The sequence below is a fragment of the Ixodes scapularis genome, unplaced genomic scaffold (assembly GCF_016920785.2).
Source record: "Ixodes scapularis isolate PalLabHiFi unplaced genomic scaffold, ASM1692078v2 ptg001458l_1__unscaffolded, whole genome shotgun sequence".
NCBI lineage: Eukaryota > Metazoa > Arthropoda > Arachnida > Ixodida > Ixodidae > Ixodes > Ixodes scapularis.
Window position 1 is genome coordinate 722603 of NW_024610152.1, and position 12682 is coordinate 735284.

The following is a 12682-nucleotide window of genomic DNA, read 5'->3' on the forward strand; positions in this document are numbered from 1 at the left end:
AAACCAGAGACCTTTTCATTTCCAGTGGAGCGCTCTACCAACTGATCTAACCGGGAGTTACAGGTCAGTCGAGCAAACGGGTTTTCTTAGCTGCCACCAGTCTTACACCAACAAGGGGGATCGGCCTGCATTTTAAGGTTATGATGATAATGCAATTAATGCACAGGTGCAAGCGAGCTGGACAAGAATGGCGCTAGTAAGCCAAGAGAAAGGGAGCAAGAGGCTAAAGGACGCATACCAATTTCCAAACACCAGTAGGTGACTGGTGACCGACTGAAAAAAATCCGCCTGGTCGTGGTTTCAAACCATGAGTTTTTCTATTTATATTAGAGCGGTCTACCACCTCCACCTGAGCAATCCAGGAGTTGGATGTCAGTAGAGAGGGTTTCATCTGGTGCCACCAGTCTAACACCAACAAGCGTGAACGGCCTGTATTTTAAGGTTTTGATGGTAATGAGATGAATGCAAAGGTGCAAGTGACCTAGGCAAGAACGATGCTACACTCTAAGAAAAAGGGGAGCGCGACTTAGTCCCCGAGGGGAGCAAGTGCGTTGCCACAACCATTAGTCCCCTCGGGGACTAAGGGGAAGGGGAGTAACAGTTGCATCCCTCCATTAGTCTCTCGCAGTTCCTCCGATGGGATCAAATGTTGCGCCTTTGCAATGGACCCCTGGAGGCTAACTGTTAAGCCCTTGCACTTGGTCCCCTGGGACCAACTGTTACACCGTTTCAATTGAACCCTGAGGACGAACTGTTAGGCCCTTGCACTTGGACACCTAGGACTAACTGTTACACTGTTTCAAATGAACCCCGAGGACCAACTGCTAGGCCCTTGCACTTCAACCCCTGGGTCTAAACGTTGCGACCTTGGATTTACACCTCTGGGACTAAAAGTTTATCCTTTACATTTGGTCCCGAGCCACAAATCTCCGAAACGAAATTGTGCAGTTCAGGTTAAACGTAGCTTCATTGCCTCGTAGATACACATCGTTTTCAAGGATGACTGAAGTCGAAGTTCCTGGGCGGTAGAATCCACGATAAGGCTAAATTCCGAAGAGTGCACTTGCGTCGACGATGGCTTGGATACTGGGACGTCTGTCCGAACCGGTCGTGGTCCAAACGCCGTTTATTCGGGCACCGGCAGCTTCTTGCCTGTTTGCGAGGAATTTGGATTATTAGTAACAGGGCAGCGTGAAATACCCAATCGCTCGACAAAAGTATGAGATATAACACAGGCATAATAAAATAACAAATAGGCTGCGTAAGTGCTACAATGGTTCACATCCAACATGCGATCTGTTGGCAGCAGACCAGCGCAATATTCGAATTCGAGTAGACCGTTCGCTGCGAACTACAGACACCGTGCTACAGACCCACCGTGTGCGTGCTCAAACTATGCTTCAAAGTGACGGCACGAGCTCCCGCCATCAACGCGGAGGTCTAGTGTACAATCGAATAAATAGACAGTTTTAGTATAGCGTTGTTGGATCTTACGTACGCAATACGCAATAGTATAGCGTACGCTAAAAATGACCTGCTCGGACCGAATTTAGCTGAGCGTTACGTTTTCGAGTGAACACCGCGCATGATCTTGGTTAAATTTGCTAAGCTTATAGCGCAACCACGCTCCTGGAAAGAAATATTGAAAAAAAAAAGTGTCCAATCATTTTATTTCAGATTAAACCAAGCCACAGCTGCCTCGTCAAGCGCGTTTTTCTGCGGGGTACAGAGGCTACGAGTACGAGTGCGTAGCCAAATTCGATCACGGAGCCTCCGTCAGTCGTCCCGTGGAAACGGCACCTTTTATCAATGCTATCGCGGAATGAAATTCATGACCCTGATGTCCAGTGCATAGCGAGAACTTCGGCGATTTCTTTTAGAGTCGTTCGTCCGTCGGCGATGAACTGTGGGAATAGTCTTAGCGTCGAGCAGATCGCAGCATCGACGCACACTGCGAGCGGTGAACATTTCCACTGTGCACTCCTTCAGCTGCAGGGCGATCTAATTCGACCGCGGTAGGTCCCAGAAAGAATCGCCGAGTTGAACACCACACAATTTATCGTAACACAGAACTTCGAAAACACCATGTCGCCCTTGCTGCGCCAGTCGAGGAAACCACCATATTGAAACTGGCCCTCTCGTTGGGTCCGAGATCTCTCGAGAGCATCCCGCGAGGCCCGCTAACCAGCAACGCCAAATTCCCAGTTTTGCGTGCGTACGCAATACGCTAGCCTTTCTATTGCGTTCTGCGCATGCGCACTCACGACCCGCAATCTCCTTGCGTACGCAAAGCTATAGCGTACGGTCCACTAAAACTGTCTAATGTCTCAATTAAGGCCGGTTCTCACACGCAGCGAATCGCTGATGTTGCGCTGCTCACGTGTCGTGAGCTACTGTTCGCCTGCCATGAGCAAGTTTTGACAGCGCGATACAAAGCTGGTGACCACTCCCGTCAGCACGCGCTTAGCGCAAAGTCAGCGCTATGCTTGTGGACAGGCCTTTATGGCCCAAGCGATCCTGCCAGGGTCTGCAAAACACACACACACACAAAAATAAGCCACCGGTAGAACTGGCGTTTCGCTTGATACGACTGAATATGAGGTCTCTGTGCTGCATAACAAAGTCAGCAACCATGGTGCCAAAAAGAATAGAACATGGCGCGCGCTTTGCACGCTAGAGAACGCGCTCAAAAGAAAACACTTTCTGAAGCCGCTGTTAATGAATACACCATAAACAGAAGTACTTCGACATACCTTAATCGAGTTCCCTTGACTTGTGACTTCAGAACAGATCAGGTGCAGTGCTTCAGCACCGCGAATCCAAACCGAATCCCGCCATGTTTGGAGAGACACAAGAAGAAAAGATGGCGACCAGCCTCCGACGATGGCTGTATGTCAACTTTCAACTTACTAAAAACAGGTTCTTTTCGAACAAAGACCCTTCCCATTTTCCCGACGAACCCGATCTGCCCAACCCTCCGCGTTACCGAGAAGCAGAAGGAATGCGGGGTAGGGGTTTGGGAGGAGGGAAAGGGCGCGCACAAGTAAATCTCTTTTCCCCCTCCCACTACACACGACATAGGGACCCAGCCAGCAGTGCTCCAAGAACCGGGAGAAGGTCACCATTTTCAACACGCCGGACAAGTGACGTACAGCAAACACGTTTCTCTCTCTCTCTCTCTCTTAAGTATTTTCAGCCTTCTCGTGTGGCTTTTTTTTTTTAGTTCGCATTTGTTTTGTATTAGTAGGGTGTTGCCATGGGTGACGTTACGGGCGTGGTTCGTTCTTCGTTGTTCATCTGCCCAAGCAGCACATTACGACCGGCTCAAGCTTGAGCCAGACTGGGTAGCCGGGGAAGTTTCACTGGGCCTAGATTGTTTTGCACCATGGCGCTAGGCAGCCCCATCCTGGTATGCCAGTCTGGCGACTACCGGCAGTTCCCTGTGTAGCCATGGACTGGCTCACCACTGGAATTATGGCCTGGGCCAGGCGGGAAGCTTCGTGGTACGCCAAGCTTGGCTCTTTATTGTATATACAGCATGGGCCAGGTTAGTGGCCGGGTGGTCAGCCAAGCTTGGCTAGACAATAGAAATTTACCATGCAATTAAACCAGTTTAACTGGTCATATTGACAACACAGGTCGTAAATACTAAAATTCAATTTATTTCCACAAAAAAATACCATACTGCAGGCCCCCAAAATAAACATAAAACATATGTATTATTCATGTGTCCCAGGCGGTTGGTGAGATTCTCCAGATCTTCCTGAGCGTCGGGGTTCCGGTGGTGGCTAACATAGTACCCGTAGGCATCTGAAAAAAGAATAAACATAAGTAATTAGAACCATGACAGATTTATCTGCACCCGTCTGTTCTAAAACGGTATGTAACTAATGCCACTAATAAAAAATATGCACTATCATAAACAGTAGGAGAGGGAATATGGAAGCGTGTGCCAATCGTACATATGGTGCCAGTCTCGCGGCAATTAAGCAGAAACCGCATGAAAGCGATTTGACGAGCCACGAGACAAGCGACGACGATCCGCTTCACTGTCCTTCGGTCACTCGCGCGACGCGGCAAACCGCATGAAAGCGACGGGAGCAAGCGACCAAGGCGATGAGCGACGATTCCTAGAAATAAAAAAACCGAGCGATGTGACAAGCGACCATGGGAAATTTCTGCCGCTCGTCGCTGACTCTCGTCACTCGCTTAATCGCTTACATGCGGTTCAGCCTTTACGTTGCATAGCGGACGACAGACTAGGAAGGCAGGAAGGGGCAACAACAGCGGGATCCTCTACCACAGTGGTTAACCATTGCGGTAGAGGATCTCTGAAGCTGAGTGTATACACTGGCGGTTGTATTACTAGCAAGGCTCTTTCAAATTGGGTTGCAAAAAGGTTCAGTTTCACATGCACCTGGTTATGAAAATGAATCCAAATGGTCGAGCCTGCTTACCTGGCTCGCTGGCGCCGAGACAGAGACAGCCAGTACCCGCGCTGCAATGAGGACGGAGCGAATTCCGAACACGCCGTTCTGGAATGCAGCCATTTTTTTTTCTTTATTTGTGTCTGCGGATACATGTTCCGCAGAGGGGGTTTAAGGCTAAAGGCACAAAGTGCCTGACGAGGCCTTAACCCCCTCTTGGCATGCAGCGAGCAACAACATACATATGCAATACATCATACACATATAATACACCATACACATATAATACATAGTACATATATAATACATCATACATATTAAGTACAGATTCATTAAATTCATATCAGTTCAGTAGCCAAACTTCATACTGTCAAATATACAGTTTTTTTTAGTTTAGACATACTAAAACAGATAAGTATTAGATACATATACGTGGTAGATCCAAAAGTCTAGATCACGACAGTTTTACACGAGTCTAAACGAGATATACATTGACAAACTGAAGTAGAAAAAACATGAAGCTACAAAAGAAAGAATTTCAAAATACAAATAACATTCTTATACAATAACTTGTATAGACTTGTGATAAGACCTATCAAAAAACGAAGTAACGAGAAAGGTAAGGTCATTGCTTACAAAATATGATTGCAGTTTTAAGAAAGACAAGCAGTACCTAAGAAAATGTGAGAGCACTGCACAGTAAATTTGTTTTACAATCTCTTTTAAATTTTGATATTGATACATCAAAGTTTAATTCGAGTAAATCACGATTCAAAATTGTAGCAGTCTGGAAGGCTAAAGTTTGTCGTCCATAATTTGTGCGTATTATAGGTACTTTACGTTTCGGTCGTCGAATATCGTACACTGGTGTTAGTTCACTTTCTAGCGCTAAGTAGGTTCTATTCCTGTGGATTAATTGAAGCAATTTAAAGTAATATATTTGATTTGCCCTAAGCATGTGATGTTTTAGAAACAAAGGTTCCGTACGTAGAATCCTGTAATCCCCCTTGTAGTCCTCGAGCATACGTAAAATTCTTTTTTGGAGGACCATTAATTTATTATAGTTTGAGGCTGTTGTGGTCCCCCAGACCAAAATTGCGTAGCTTAATTTTGAAAGAACCAATGAGTGATACATATTTTTAAGCAGCCAACATGGGATAAAATTTCTGATTTTATACAAATTGCCTATAATTCTGGACAGGTCAGCTTTTAACTTGTTTATATGAGTACTCCATGACAATTCCTCACTAAACCAAACACCAAGAAATTTTTGCTCACGTACTTGCTCCAGTTCTAAACCTTCAAGTTTGATACTTATACTATCGGCGTCCCGTTTATTTACTGGTTTAAAAATTACGTATTTTGTTTTGTTTGAGTTTAATTGCAGTCTATTTCCTTGAAGCCATTCTGACAGTTTTAAGACATATGGGTTTGCGGCTAGCTCAATACTTTGTTTTGTTTTTCCACTAAAGTATATATTAGAATCATCAGCATACACGATTACTTCCTGCGGTCCAGATATTTATGTCAGATCATTTATATATATTAAAAATAATAAGGGGCCTAAGATTGATCCCTGGGGAACACCATGTTGTATATTTAAGTGGGAGGAGGATATCTTATTAATTGTTACATATTGATAACGATCGGTTAAATAACTTTTTACTAGTTTTTGTGCGATTCCATGTATACCGTACCTACCTAGTTTACGCAATAATATTTCGTGCTGCACAGTGTCAAATGCTTTTCTTAGGTCCAGGAAAAGCCCGAGAGTATATAATTTACTTTCAATATTCGCAATTATTTTGTCTTTGATATCTAGAAGAGCTTGCTCCGTAGATTTATGCTTTTGGAATCCATATTGTGAAGACGTTATAACTTTGTGCTTATTAAAAAAAAAATTTAAACTTTTCTTTATAGTAGTTTCGAAATTTTTTGAAAATATAGATAAAATAAAAATTGGTCTATAGTTGTCCATGTTATTTACTCCCCCTCCTTTGTAGACAGGATGAATTCTGGCAATTTTAAGTTTGTTTGGAAAAATTCCGCTTTGTAACATTTTATTGGCTAAGTTAGACAGGACCGGAGTTATTATCGAGGCTACATATTTTATAGGTCGGGGCTTAATGTCGTCTTCACCGGCCGCCGAATCATTTTTTAGATTTTTTATGATTTCATCAATTTCTGAAGTTGATACCGGGACCAACATTATAGAATCCATGAGGCTCTATATTCACATTTTCGACAACACTGTTTATCTGTACAAGTGGGTACGCCCCTACATTTATAAAATGCTGATTCATCTTATCTGCGGCTTCTTTGCCGGTTACAATCTTATCTTGCAACAAAAATTCTTCTACAAGGCTGTCTTTTTGCTTTCTGTTTGACATGTCATTTATTGTTTCCCATATCTTACGTTGGTCGTCATATATACACTCGAATTTGCTCTGATAGTACACACGTTTGGCTTTTTTTAACTCGGAGTTCAGCTTGTTTCTTTTCTTTTTGAATTCATGTAGCAGTTTTATATCACGAGTCTGAATGAATGCATGATACGTTTTGTTCTTATCACTTATTCGTTTATACATATCAGAAGTGACCCATGGCTTCCTCTGTTGTTTTTTTCCTGGGGTTTGCTGTTTTAAGGGGAAACGCTTCATCATAACACTTTTTGAACTTATTAAAGAAAATTGAGTAGGCTAAATCAGCACTGCCCTCTGAACATGCGGCATTCCAGTCTGCTCTTTCTATGAGACTATAGAACTTCTCTAAAGATTCCGAGTTTATTTCCCTAAAAAAGTATGGCTCGTTTGTGTTTTTTTGTTTCCTTTTAGAAACGGAGCTTAAACAATAAATAGGCAGATGGTCACTAATATTCTCAGTGAAGACACCTGACGTAGTATCCTTTTCTTCTAAATTAGTTAGACAGATATCAAGCGTAGTCGCAGTTTCAGCAGTCACTCTAGTAGGTATCGTGATCAGATTTACACAAGCATATTGGGTTAAAAGGTCACTAAAGTCTCTCGCGTCTGAATCTTGAGAAGTTATGTTTATGTTAACGTCTCCAAGTATCATAAGTGAGGCACCGGTTGAACCCACATAACGTAGTAGTTCTTCTATGAATTCAAAAAAAGCTAACATGCTCCGCGAAGGTGGGCGGTACACTACGGCAATAACTGTGTTCTTGATTATAATTGTCATGCATTCTATGTTTATATCAAGTTTGCAGAAATCGTCAACAACTTCGTACGATATACTTCGTTTCGTGTAAATGGCCACACCTCCGCCTTTCCGTTTATCCCTGACCAGTCCGTCATACTTGTAATTTTGAATATTTGGGGCTGCGTCATTTGCTGATAGCCATGTTTTTGTGAACAAGAGAACATCGGATTTTACGCAAAGGGAAGAAACAAAGTCGTTAAGATTATCTTCCTTATTTTTTATGCTTCTCGCATTTAGATGCATCACAAAAAAGTTTGGTTCAGAGCATTGGAATTCCTCGTTAAAAGATGAGCGATCGACATATTTGCATGTAGGCGAAGTATTAGCCATTAAAACTTCATGGTTACTATTTCAGACGATAGCTCAACTTTTTTCTTTTCTTTTTTTAGTTTGCGATTTTCGCAACATCATCAAGGCACACGATTCGAACTGCTTCATCATTTTGATTTTTGCGCGCAAAAATCTTTCCGCCGGCCGACCACACGAAACGCCATCCCACTCTGCGCTTTTGTGCGATGGCCGCTCCAAGTAATTTTTTGTTAAGACTCGTGAGGTGCTCGTTGACATATATGGGGCAGGCAGTACCCCCATAATCAAGCGACGAAGTGGTTAATTTATTCTTTTTGGCATTTTCCAGGACCATGTTCCTCTTTGTGCGGTGGACAAAACGCACGATAATGTTTTTTGTGTCCTGCCTAAACGTTGGCACGCGATGGCAGACGTCGATGTCAGAGTCATTTACTGGTACATCAATAAGACTGCAGATTCGTTTAACAACGTCAGTAGGGTCCCCCTCCAATGGTACTCCTTTGATTTCTATGTTATTTGATCTTTGATATTGCTCCAGTTCCTCGACCCTTGCGTTGAGTCTGCAGTTTTCTGCATCGAGTTCTTGGTTGCGCGCTGTTAGTTGCTGTATTTCTTTCCTCAGTTCTTTCATTTCATTTTTGATGTCCTTGACACCATCACATGTATCGTTACAGAATTTCACACTCTCCTTCAGTCCTCGCATATCTGCCCGGATTTCACGGCGGAACTCGTCTAGCGCCTTTACCAGGTCTTTTTGGTAGTCCTTTCCCATTTTAGGTTTCAGAAACCACGATCACTAAACACAAAAGGCACAAATAACAGTGGCAGCAGCTGCGGCAAAAATATCTGGCAAGGATTCACATGGAAAGATCTTGCAAACCTGTAAGATGGCAATTAAAACTTGTTGTTGGCCTAGTTGGTTCATGATGCAGTGTAGAGGTTTTTTTGCGCGACACAGGGGACAATTACAAGCGAGTAGACACGGACAAGCGCAAACTTTCAACTACTTTATTCGTGCGCAATCGGCCACGAACATCCAGAAAGAGCATGCGCAGCACGCTACACAGACGAAAAAAACGAAAATAGATAGTAAAGTCATCCACCAAGACACAATCCACGATAGTCATTATCGAACCAGCAACCCGGATAAAAACTGCACTTCACTTTCAAACAAAGAAACCGAGGTATCGCTGACACAGTCATGGTTCTTCTTTATATAAAAAGCTTCCATCAATTCTCTGGCTGTGCTGTCTTTGCTTCTACCCAAGATCCTAATCTCCCGAAATCGCGCATCACACCCACAGTCGGCACAGTGAGTAGGCAAGTGTGCATTGCCTTTATTCCTGATCGACAATTCATGTTCCCGTGCGCGGTCATTAACGCAGCGACCAGTTTGACCAATATATACTTTCCCACACGAGAGCGGAATCTCGTATACCACCGCTGTGGCACAATCCACAAACGGTCGGGCGTGCTTTTTGTTGCAGCCACTTGTCTTTTCTCTTCCCGAGGAAATCCTCGGGCAAAGGCCCGCAAGCTTGCGTGGCGCAGAGAATACGAAAGGTACATTGTACCTATTCGCTACCTTCTTGAGGTTGTGGGACACTTTGTGTATATATGGCACCACTTCTGGTCTACACTTCCTTTGTGGCGGCTCTGGCCGCGTCCTCTGCTTTTCCTTGGTCTTCTGGAGCAACGTCTCAGCAACCGCCGTAATGACCGAGCAGGGGAAACCGGCAGACTTCAGCCTGGCTACCTGATCATTAAAGCTTCTGTGCATAGAGTGTGGACACGACTTCCTGAGGGCGGACCCTAAGCTACATTGTTTCTTCTACCTGCCGGGCGAGAGTCATCACCTTTTACCTGAGAAAGGGTCTTATACCCCCAGAGATTACTGCACTGTTTGGACAAGCAAGACCGTCCCTGGGACACGCAAAACGCATTTGTAGGGTGCTGAGAAGTGAGTTGTGGCGGCAGGTCAGACTTTTTTATGACTATCTTCGAGTTCTGTGTCACGCTCTTGATCCACCATGGCTGGCGGAGATCAAGCTGCGCTCATGTAAACGCCTGGCTGCCCGGGTAATCGAGATGTGGTGGACAACGGTCTTAAACTGTATCCTGAAGACTGTCGTGGTGAAGGACAAGGGTGCCACTGGTGCGGGTCTCCTGGTTTTGGGAGAAGACGTCCAAATACCGGAGAACGTTTCACGAGTTCTACAAAAAGGACCAAAATATTGTCTTGAACCTAGCATGGCCGCGCATGATTTGCTGGCGTTGAACCGACGAGTTGCTAGGAAAGCACCATCTGAACAACACGATAGTTGCCTGCTTGCTGGTGTCGACGTACTCACACGGACTGTCAGCAGGGACGTCACCCGGGGTTCAAGGGACTCCTTTGTGAAGGTTGTGGACTTCTTTAAAGAAAACGATCTGCGTCTCCTTCAAGCGGATAAAGAAGGTGGATTTGTGGCGATGACTGCCGGTACGTTCAGCGAGAAGGCCCGTCTTGCGGTGGAGAAGAACTTTAAAGCTGTCAAACCTAGTGCTTGCCGTGTCAAGTCCAGAGCAGTGGATTTGTGCAAAAACCTTGAACTTACAAAACTAGCTAAAACCATTGGTGACTGTAAAGGTAGCGCCTTGTCTGTGTTCTTTTCGGCAAAAACGCACAAAGTGGACGTGCCTTTCAGGACCATTGTCAGCGAGAAAGGGTCGTGGCAGTTGTTGTTAAGCCAGTTTCTTTTGAAGCAGTTGGGGGGACTGAAAATTAAGGATCCCTTTGCAACTTCAAATGCGGAAGACGTAACGTCATACTTAAAACAAACGAGACCCGTCGGGTACATGTTTTCTGTTGACATTGAGGATCTGTTTTATTCAGTACCTCAGGGGCAGTTATGTGTGTCCGTCCGAGAGTGTATAGACGATAACGGAGTAGTGGCTTTTCAAAACTCGACGGGGGTGTCTGTGGACAACTTCCTGTCTTTGTTGGAGTTTTACCTCAGTTCCACCTTTATTTCTTTTGAAGACAGACCTTACATTCAACGCCAGGGCATCTGCATAGGGTCCTGTGTGGCCCCAGTGCTTTGTAATATTTTTTTGGCGCACGTTGATCGGGACTTAGCCAACCACTTTGTCGATGGCGGTGTCTTGAAGGTTTTTAGATACGTTGACGATTTTTTAATCCTTTTAAAAAAACAACACCTGCTTAGTTATGACGACTCTGTGGATGAGATTTTAACCGCTTTTAATGTTCATGGGTTGGGCCTGTCCTTTACACATGAGCTTCCAACCCATGACTCACTCCAGTTCCTGGATATAAAATTGATGTTAAAAAATAATCATTTATGCTGGCGTTATAACCCTCGAGTACAGAAGGGGCTGCTGCCGTATGACTCGGCTCACTCAAAAACTGTTAAGCGAGCCATCGCCTCCCTCTGCTTAGGGTCCGCCCTCAGGAAGTCGTGTCCACACTCTATGCACAGAAGCTTTAATGATCAGGTAGCCAGGCTGAAGTCTGCCGGTTTCCCCTGCTCGGTCATTACGGCGGTTGCTGAGACGTTGCTCCAGAAGACCAAGGAAAAGCAGAGGACGCGGCCAGAGCCGCCACAAAGGAAGTGTAGACCAGAAGTGGTGCCATATATACACAAAGTGTCCCACAACCTCAAGAAGGTAGCGAATAGGTACAATGTACCTTTCGTATTCTCTGCGCCACGCAAGCTTGCGGGCCTTTGCCCGAGGATTTCCTCGGGAAGAGAAAAGACAAGTGGCTGCAACAAAAAGCACGCCCGACCGTTTGTGGATTGTGCCACAGCGGTGGTATACGAGATTCCGCTCTCGTGTGGGAAAGTATATATTGGTCAAACTGGTCGCTGCGTTAATGACCGCGCACGGGAACATGAATTGTCGATCAGGAATAAAGGCAATGCACACTTGCCTACTCACTGTGCCGACTGTGGGTGTGATGCGCGATTTCGGGAGATTAGGATCTTGGGTAGAAGCAAAGACAGCACAGCCAGAGAATTGATGGAAGCTTTTTATATAAAGAAGAACCATGACTGTGTCAGCGATACCTCGGTTTCTTTGTTTGAAAGTGAAGTGCAGTTTTTATCCGGGTTGCTGGTTCGATAATGACTATCGTGGATTGTGTCTTGGTGGATGACTTTACTATCTATTTTCGTTTTTTTTTCGTCTGTGTAGCGTGCTGCGCATGCTCTTTCTGGATGTTCGTGGCCGATTGCGCACGAATAAAGTAGTTGAAAGTTTGCGCTTGTCCGTGTCTACTCGCTTGTAATTGTCCCCTGTGTCGCGCAAAAAAAACCTCTACACTGTAAGATGGCGTAGCAGGGGTTAGGCACGTTGCTTCAATGCCGCGCTGCTGCCAAGTGACCGGATGGTGAAAGGTGTCGGTTCCAGCAAGGCTTTGGCCCCTGGCGTCAGACAGTGGTCCGCCAATCGCAGTTCCGTTGGCCCTTGTTGATAGCGGTGTCACACGGCACGGCACGTTTCGCTGACTCAGTAGAGTAGGGTTTGATGATAGGTATCCTGTAAGATGGCGTAGCAGGGGTTAGGCACGTTGCTTCAATGCCGCGCTGCTGCCAAGTGACCGGATGGTGAAAGGTGTCGGTTCCAGCAAGGCTTGGTCCCCTGGTGTCAGACAGTGGTCCGCCAATCGCAGTTCCGTTGGCCCTTGTTGATAGCGGTGTCACACGACACGGCACGTTTCGCTG

The 12682-nt window shown here is 45.2% G+C and overlaps 1 protein-coding gene across 1 annotated transcript; it reads left to right on the top strand.

The window, feature by feature from the left end:
• Window positions 1-10046: 10046 nt before the first annotated feature.
• Window positions 10047-12062, top strand: LOC115320384 (the record flags this gene model as incomplete). Its single annotated transcript, XM_029980502.4, has 1 exon — window positions 10047-12062. A coding segment is annotated over exon 1 (2016 nt), but the record flags the coding sequence as incomplete, so codon positions are not given.
• Window positions 12063-12682: the final 620 nt, after the last annotated feature.